The sequence below is a fragment of the Trichoplusia ni genome, chromosome 11, assembly GCF_003590095.1.
Source record: "Trichoplusia ni isolate ovarian cell line Hi5 chromosome 11, tn1, whole genome shotgun sequence".
Taxonomy (NCBI): Eukaryota; Metazoa; Arthropoda; class Insecta; order Lepidoptera; family Noctuidae; genus Trichoplusia; species Trichoplusia ni.
Window position 1 is genome coordinate 718191 of NC_039488.1, and position 10161 is coordinate 728351.

Below are 10161 nucleotides of genomic sequence, written 5' to 3' on the forward strand. Positions count from 1 at the left end.
GTGCAGCCACACGCAGTTCTGGGCATTTATTAGTGTGCACTTTTGCATAAATACTTGTCGCCTGCATAGCCGATTGTGATAAATAGTTTTTTATCATTAAACGGATAAATTTATCATTTTTTCAATTCATACTGACTTTTATTACCACTAGTAGAGTATACTTGTTACCTATTTTACATAATTTTTATAAATTTTCTTCTTATTAGAGCAAATAAAAAATTGGGATACAATGCACTTAAGTTGCACGCTTTCTTATCTAAAAGTTCGTGAACTTGCAGATAAAATGTATTTCAAGGCTAGTTTTCAAAAATTAACTGCGACAGCTGATTAGTTGTGAGTATGATCAAGATCTTTTTTTTGACGTTACAACAATTAGGGGCTTTTTCCCCTTTTTAGATGTGGGTATCTTCCTTTGCCAGGTTCCCTTTGCATATGTTTAGTTATAAATTTTGTTTGCAAATTTTTGCATCGAGTTGCATGGGGCACGGTAATAAATGCAGTAGCGCAGCGGGGTGGGGCGCGGGGCGGGGCAGAGCGTGCCGGCGGCGGGGGCAAGCAGTCGCATCGTGACCGCGCGCCGCACCGCGTGTGCGTTCGTTTCGCGCCCGTCGAATTCGCCGCGAACACGGCCGAAAACGAGGGTTCAGCCATGGTGTCCGTGGGCTCGTGGAGGCGCCGTACGCCCGACGACTGCGAGGAACGCTCCGAACCCGGCGCCTCCAGCTCAGGAGTGCCGCGGGCTCCGCCGAACTGTGCGCGATGCCGCAACCACCGGCTCAAGGTGGAGCTGAAGGGCCACAAGCGATACTGCAGATACAGGCATTGCACTTGCGAGAAATGCCGCCTCACGGCAGACCGGCAGCGAGTGATGGCGCTACAGACTGCACTGCGTCGTGCCCAGGCGCAAGACGATGCGCGCGCGCGGGCTCTAGAGTCAGGGCTGCAGCCCCCGGGCGTGGAGCTGGAGCGTCCCGAGCCGCCCATCGTGAAGGCGCCGCGCAGCCCTACAGTGCCGCCGCCGCCCACGCGCTCGCTGGGCTCGGCCAGCTGCGACTCGGTCCCTGGCAGCCCGGGGGTCTCGCCCTACGCGCCGCTGCCACCGTCCGCGCCCCCGCCGCCGGTCATGCCACCGCTGCTGCAGCAGCAACAGCCCGGTTAGTAGATTCCTTAGTTCTGCATTCAAGTTGGTGAAGTTTAAAAGAAAGTTTCTGTCATTGTTTGAGGATGCGCGTGCGCATTTACGGTTTGTGAACATTTATTTACGATCTGTTACTTCTCAATAGTGCACTCGCTGTGACAGGCTGTTACTGCAAAAAAGCTAGCCAGTATTTTATAGTGACATAATTTCAAGATTTACGAGAAATCCTTCAAAATTGCCTGCAATAACAGTAAACTAAGCAAGCTAAGTGTATCTTGGTCAGTTTAGCGATATCGCCTAATTAGCACAGTTTTTGAACGTGTAACATTCTAGCGAGAACAAATAATTCTCTTACCATAATTGAAAAGTAAAGTCTTACGCAAACAGCAGGGCTAGTAAATACACTTCAAAGGGCCTGCCATTGTAAGTGTTATTGCGTAAATTTAAATAACTTAGAACGTTGGTTAAGCGACCGCCTTAGGCCTACAACTGATGGGAAAACTGAGAAAGACGTGATACAGATTAGATAACACTCTAGTAGTAAAGTATCTGCTATTACTATCTACCTAGTTTCATCTTAAAATCATGACGTATCATTAGACTTCTTAACAGCACGCAAAAAATCAAGTCTTTAAAGGCACTCCCAGATCCTATTTTAAAAAGAGGTGCTCTACAAAAAGTCCTATACGTAAATCATACTTACAAAATAAAACTATTTATGTTTAATATGGATTTAATTACTAAAGCAAGTTTGTTTAATCAATCAGTCTGACTGAACTTCAACCTAATTAGTTGTAGGCCTATTTGAATATCGCGTAAATGCTAATCTGAGTATTTTCTTGTTCCTTTTTTATCTACTGTTGAATAAAACGCTTATTATAATTATTATATTGTCAATTAAAACTGAATGATCTGAATAGGTTAGAGAAACATCTAAAATCGTCAAACCGTGACTTAGAAAGCGGGTTATCTCTACATTATGTCTTACTCAGCACTTAGAGTCGTGGATAAAAACCTTTTGAATTTAGTCGACTTAATTTTTTTTTCGTATTTTAATGAATGAAAACTCTAAAACTCTAAACATTTAAACATGTTAAAATTACACAAATACAGCAGCATCAAGTGTTTTTTTTTAATTATTTGTGGCATGTTTTTGGTATTCAATTGATCTATACCAAAAATTACGTATAGTAGTAGTTAGTAACCCTAACAATATCCTATGTGAAAACAATAAAGTAGTACTTATAAAATAATCATTAAATGAACAGCCGGGACCTAACCACTATTTTCAATGTGAAGATGGATTAATTATGATAGAATAGCTTATCAAAAACATTCAGCGCGATTCCCGTATTATTTTATTCATTGGGAAATATTTTTTTATCAAGTAGGTATGTAGTATTCCATCAATAAAATAAGATGACGATTGTATTCAATTAATTAAAAAAAATGTGCATTGATATATTTTCAAATTCGTAACAAATGCAAGACTACATAGTGTATTTTTTATCTTCCTACTACGTGGAGTCGACGAATCTATTAATCCCAATTATCAAAAAATAAAGAATCTAATAATCTATTATCAAAAAATAATTACACATATGCACCAGAACCACAACTATAAAACTCTAAATACAACTTTATTAACGATTACTACGTCGAAAATCTTAATTTAAATAACGTATTTGACAAATTCCATTCATACTTCAATTAGTTATTTAAAAAGTGTGCCAAAAGAACAATTTAATATTAATAGGTATTTTTCATTAATCGTTTTAGCACACTGTCATTTCGCCCGTTTATAAGGTTCTTTTTACAACCTGCCAAAAAGTTAAATCGACCACAATAGAATTATATGTTATTTTTTTTTGTATTTGAAATAAATTTTATTTTCTATTTATTTCCGTCGGATTGCACCTGGCAGGTTCCATGGTATGTTTATAAAATGTGTGGAATACCTACATGCATATTCCAAGCATCGGTTTTTTTTAAGAACTTTTTAATTAAATATTTAGCTGTCACATCGGAATGTCGAAATAATAAATTGTTTAATTTATAGAATGAAATGATCTGGACAATTCGCTTTCTTTTTACCAAAATAACTGAAGTTAATTGACTTGATTTGTAAAGGTTAAATCAATTAAAGTAATTGAGATATTTTAATAATTATCACTTAAATATATTTGTCCTTTAGGACGAATGTTGAAATTCTCGCTTCATACACTCTTATTAAAATTCATAAAAAAACAATTTAAAACATATTGTGTTATACTTTTTTAAATATTTATTTCCAAGGCACATAGGATCAAACTCGATTACTCTACTCGACTCTAAGAAGACCTCAGACTGTAGCCAAGCCTTTGCAAATCAAAGAAACAAATCATTCTTGTCTATTTATTAAATATCTGTGTAATTTAAATGGCCACCTTGATATATTTGTTTGAATAATTACCCTAACTAACCGGTATTTCTCATTACCAAGTTCTATTACTACCTTATTTAGAAGTTTCTTGTTAAAACCAAAACAAGTAATATTTATGATAACTGAGATTTACGTGAACGTCGGAACATTGAAGCAAAACTATTTGAATGGGCTTTTCTTCCTTTCTATGTGATACAGTATTCATATATTCTTGACTGTTGTTACTTCATTTCGATAAAAAAAAATACTTTAATGTTTATAAAAATGTCAGATATCCGAAACTCCTCTTTAAAGCTGACTTATTTTTTGATGGATGATACGTAACAGCCATTTTCTAAATTCGTTTTTTGAAATCTTCCCGCGTATTACAATAAGTAAGTAATGTAAGTACGTTTTGGGACAATCTTAAAAACAAAGAACAAATTTATTATTTCAATTCATATCACACATTTAACATGGTGTTAAAAAAACTTTCATCACATTGATTTAATTATAATAAAAAGTGTCAACATGTTCTGTATATGAAACAACGAACGCCTAAAAACCGTTTTGATTTAAAGTAAATACTTTTTACTAATTTATCCTAGTTAAAACATTTTTCAAATAAATTCTTTTCAATTTATGACCCAAAATGTTTGCTAAAATGTCTCCATTCAAATATATTATCTTGATATGGCCGTTGCAAGTCAGTAATCAATGTTTTTGAGATAACGGTTGTTGTGCGCGAGAAGTGATAATGATAACATTAGTATGTTTACATTAATCATTGCATTATTATTGTTACCATGTGTAAGTAGTTCACGTCGATTCTTAATTCCATTTTTGGGTAAGACACTGCATGTCTCTGACCAGGCTGTACCTCATGAACCGGGTTACGCAGTTGAAAGTTTTACAGATACTACATCATATCAATAATAAAAAACAGAATATACTTTATAAATTCTTGAGTTTAGATTTGAATAGATAATGGAACGGAATTCTAACTGCGTGAGGTTGTCTCGCACTTTATCGTTTTTTGGGTTAATTAGACTAGAAAATGACGTTTCAAAAAAAGTGTCGCAAATTCGATAACCCTATTGAGAAATCAGTACTGTTTAACACTTTTATAAATATGTTATCAAACGCAGTGGGTGTAGTGAATGTTTGGACCAGTAAACCTTGTCCGGTTTAAATACATTAATTTCTCAAAAGGAACAATTCTCTTATTAAGCTATGTGGAAACAATGTTTATTAAAGCATTAAATAACACATACAAGGAAAGAAATAGAAGGCAACCTAGTTAATATTAGTGGACCTTTTAAAATGTTTCTAGACTGGTGTTTACGTCATCGGCCCTATTTTTAGACAGTTCAACTCATGCATAGTTTGAACTCTGATCCTTGTAAAACAAATTGAAAGAGTCGTTATTTGTTAAATGTAAAAAAAAATATCCAGAAGAATTAACATAATTCGAGTCATTTCTTGCCGACGTGAGTTGTTAGCAATCTATCTTGTGTAGTAATAAGGCTTTATTTAGATTAAGTGGCAGGGGTCAGATTGAAGAATGGTCTTACAGGAATTTCCCACCGCAGATATTTCTAATATACTTAATTAGTATCATTAGCAAGTTAATTCACTTTGCAGAATCACTTGTGCAGGGAGAGAAGGTAAATTATAACAATACAAGATTACATGTACGAAACTTCTTAGTATCTAGTTTTAAGGTGAATCTTTAAAGTATAAAAAATAGTTTTTGATACCATCCGACGGCTATGCTCAAAAGGTAATTTAATATTTTAACTTAGTCCCTTACAATCCGTAGTCATTCAACAATATCTCGGATCTGATGACGACTCATCGTTAGCTCTACTTTCATTTCATAGAATATTTTAAGCATGTCACAGAAATATCACTCATACATGCATTTCCAAAAACAAAACTCTTTTACACCATCAAATACAACTAAAAAATGCTTATGTCTAGAATGAAAATGCATAAATAAACATAAGAGAGATTTCTATTATTAGAAACTTAAACCTGATTAATTTTATGTAGATGCTAACTGTGTGAAACAATAATTTCAGAGTAAAGAGACACTTTTTAAACGCCCCAAATGTAAGAATTAATTTATCCGCCGGCATCGAAACCCACCCTCCAGAACTTACTCGCATTTCATTTGTTACTTAGGACGAAAACCAGACTGAAAACTTTTAGCAACACTTCATTAACACAAAATAATCTAACTCTCTTTTAACGCTCGTTACTTTTTCGTTAAGTTATAGTTATACTCGACCGCATTCGCAAGAAGGAAACCAATTCTATCGTCTATCATTTTCCAAGCGTAGGATCAAGTTCCAATCTTGCTGAATTTAATCTTTATTGAACACATTCCTTTCTTCTAATAAATAAACTTTTCAGTCACAAAAACAAGACGCCCCATGTCTAAATCATAAAAACAATGCAGTCGTAGATCAAAAGTTAACTAAAACCACTTAATTTGTTTGCAAATATTTCTATCCGTCAATATTCAATCTCCTTGGAACTCAAACACTTGCATTTATTATGTAAAGTAAATCATAATAAAATGAATACGTAGATAACGTGCTTACACTCAAGCGAGATGAGATAGTATAGGTAGGTGACCTATGAAAGATAACTAATTGTTGCATTTAATTATCATTGATACGTAATTGAAAAGATTATTGTTTTGTGTCCCCTGTTACAATGTCAGAGTTGTAAGACTGATGAGAGTTTTGAGGCCTGTCACCATTTTTAAGGCTTCATTCACATTATTACCTGGCCTAGACCCCCTATGGGGTCGTAGGTCTAAACCAATGGTTTCCAAAGTGGGTGATAAAAACCCCTTTGGAGCTGACTTTGCAGTAGTTGGGCAGCAGCTATGTGATGCTGCCTTCAAACGCGGCGGTAAGAGATCCAAATAAATGTGTTTGTGTTCAACTTACAGCGCTTACGTCATAAGTGAGATACGTGCAGCAAAAAATAATTGTGCAGTTTTTAAAAAGTAAGTTAAATTAATTAAGTTTGGTAACCGCTAATCAATTGAATTGAAACTAACTCTGCTTTCATCAAAGTTACGGCTTCTAGAGAACCCTGCAGTCGTTTCTGGTAAATGTATTCAGTCTATTTAGATAATTTTTTGTGCTATGAAGCCACATTGTGAATTACTGTTGCATGATAGATGATATTTAACAAAGATGGCGTTACATACGTGAGATATTTTTAAGAATAAAAATATAGACTTACAGATATGCGTGTATATTTCTTTATTGAAAAACCGCTTCATTATCCGTCAGTGATTGTCATTTTTTTAAGACTATCAAAGACAATATTTCTTCGCTCACGAATATGCATTTTTTTTGTAATCTATACTTTGACAAGAATAATGTATTATTATGCTCACAACAACCCGACGGCTATAATTTAAACATTATTTGATATATATATCTAACTAATAGTTTATGAAGTGTTGTTGTGTCATATATCTAATATATTTATTAAAATATAATGATCTAGTGTTTCACGACGAGTCTATTAGAAAATATTATTTACCTGCGTCAAAAAAACTTAAGTATGTATTGTTGTCTTGTTTTTTTTGTAAGGTTTATGCTGCTGTCTCTTTCTCGCCTTAGGCTTGTACCCCATACAAGGGGTGTGGGATTCCGATAGGTCGTCCAAGTAAGGGAGAATGGGGGTGGGGTGGCCATAAAAACTTAAGCCTATGGGCGGGGCGAGCCTATACTTATGTAAAGACTTTTATATAAACCAGTCTTGCGTTAACTTGGACAGGAGAAAGAAGAAACTTAATCGATAAAATAGGGCGTTGATTTAGTATATAATTCCATCAATTTAATTCAGAGTTTTATGTTTTTTTTTTGTAAAGGCATAATAGAAATTATGAATATCTTTGATATCCTGGCTTTTTTATATTAATAGATATTTAGCGTCGGAAGTGAAAGAATAGAACAAGTTTTCTTATGTTGTGACAAAATGTATGCAAAACATTTCCGATATTCTTTTTTGCAAAACGTTTCATGCTATTTGTTTCTATAAATGATATAAAAATAAATTATAAACATAATTTCTAATGTCGCAGTCATAACCAATTTAAAAACAAATCGACATTTTCATCCACAACATTGACATTACAAATACAAATTCGTTATAAATCAATCTTCCGCAACTAATCAATAAAAATAGAAGTTTCTTAACTGGAAGCTTCCAGAATATTCGAGAAGCTTCGAGAATCTTCTCGATACTTCGAGTAAAAGAGTTTCAAATGAGTCTGAACAAACGAGCTTAGTTGGAGGATTCGAAGGGAATTCAACGGAAAACAAGGTTGCGTTTCCGTCAATACTTGTCTAGGGATGATACCTAGATACCCAGTTTGTTTTGTTTGGCTCACCCTCGCGGTGTAGGTCACTGCTAGGGTTGCTTACACCAAAAAAATGGTAACGGGATGGCGTGATAAAGTATTACTCGCTAAAAAATATAGGCAAAAACTTGCAATAAGCAAAAAAATTGTACTAAATAGTTGTTGAATCTGTTTAACGGATTTGTAAAAATTGATTTAATCTAATAAATCATACTGTCTTTTGAATGTGCCACCACAAGACCAAATTTTCTTTAACATTGAAATGCATGAAACATTTTCAAGTATGAAAAATAATAAGATATAGGACGACTTCTTTACTAAATCTTTGTGTTGTTGAAAGGTCAAAGTATAACAATCGTTTCAGTTATGTTGTAGAAGAAAATGTTGCGTCAAACTGTCTGACATCTATCTTGTAAACCTACGGTTGTATGCGATTACTGCTCTAATCTAAATTAGTCTGGGAATGTAGATAACATTCAAGTACTATTAGTTATATGCAAGCCTACCGAGAAAATGATAGCTATTACTTATTATCTGAGTACTGGATTTTTACTGCTGCGGCAATATCTTTTTCTATACCATGCTCAAGCTAAACTTTTAATTTCCTCAGTAAAATGTAGATGTATGTAGCTCAAAATCTTCAAGAGGTTTTTTTTTTAATTTTAAGATGTTAAGGAATCGTTGTTTACAAAACAAAATAATACTTTGAATGTTACTTTCATGTCTTAAAACATAAAATCATATGCGTTTCGAACGACAACCGACCGCTCTATATCCGTCCCATTTCACTGTAACTACTTAACATTTAATTTATTTTCACTTGCAATAAAGTTAGCAAAAAGAGTATTGGGTAGTGACACCCCTGACGCAAACGTTTGATGTTTTACGATCGCACCGCTTGTCATTAAACTTCCCTATTTCGGACGGATAGCTTAGGGCTGTCGCGTCACTCGGGGTGGGTATTTTACAGAGGCTGAATTGTACGAAGACATTCTACCTAGTTTAAGTTAAAATATTTAAAATCCGATTTAACAATTGATTTTTATCTCTATCTTCTAGGCTAAGTTTTTTTATGATATGATTCATCATCTTTAAGTGATCATTAATCTTTCAACGATTACATGTTTAAAATGCATTACAAAAATAACACAAAATTGATATTTTATATTAAAATAAAATTTTAAAGAAGGTAGTGCCAACCCTAAACTTAAGGGTTAAAATTTTACGTGCCCCCGTATTTCGGGCAGTAGCGCGGGCGGGCAAGGTCGGTATATATCTAAATAGAAACGTATCTACGTAGATATACAACTACGTGGAAACGTAGATACGTAGAGACGTAGCGCCACCTAACGTCTTCTTTGTGTAGACTTATTGTGCCAACGAAATAACTCACACGTTACGTTTTGAATAATTCCGGCTGAGATAACATTGTTTTGGGGTGTATTTTCATGCATTTCTTCTTCGTAGCGCTTTATTTAAGCTATGTTTGGGTCGGGTTACAGTCTCACCACGGGATTCACTCTGAATACAGTTCAAGAAGCGGCTATATTTGTTTTTTTTATTCTTGGATGGTAAATAGATAGATAGATAGAATACTCTTTATTGTACCCCATAAGGAAAAACAATTATAGAAAAATAATAAAACAATAGTAGGTATCTATTAAAGACGTGAAACCATTTGAAAAACACTCAAGTTAAAAAAAGACGAATTAAAAGACGAGATTTTTGCATATTAAAAATTTAGAACAAGTATTCTATAAAATAATTCACACAGTTAAAAACATTTACAATATGTTTCATCCTTGTAATATTAATGCAAGTATTAAGAAAAACTCACAATAAACGAATAAATCATCAGTCACTGACAAAACGGGCAAAAAACAGCACTGTTGTCAATTGAATCCAGTTTTTTTTGCTTAATAATTGATAATTGAACAGCAAAACCATTACATGGACGGCAATAGTACAATTTTCCTTCTCATACATACACGTGGAACTGATGCAAGTCTATTGTGTACTAATTAAGTACATATTACATAATTAAGATAAATGGTGCAGAATACTGAGATAACCATTCTCGTGCCGCGTCTATATTACGTAGTCTGTGGTGATCGCGTTCGCCTCTAGCTATTTCTGTGCTCTGTGTAATTGATTGACGTCACGGTATTTATAAATGCATGGTAACATCTACATATTTATGTATTTAATTTAAATATTCAGTATTTTATG

General features: G+C 34.3%; 1 protein-coding gene across 1 annotated transcript; it reads left to right on the forward strand.

The window, feature by feature from the left end:
• Nucleotides 1–535: 535 nt before the first annotated feature.
• On the forward strand, nt 536–10161 carry LOC113498698 (protein doublesex-like). Its single transcript, XM_026878815.1, has one exon. The coding sequence runs from the start codon at nt 650–652 to the stop codon at nt 1157–1159; it is 510 nt and encodes a 169-aa protein (XP_026734616.1). The 5' UTR covers nt 536–649; the 3' UTR covers nt 1160–10161.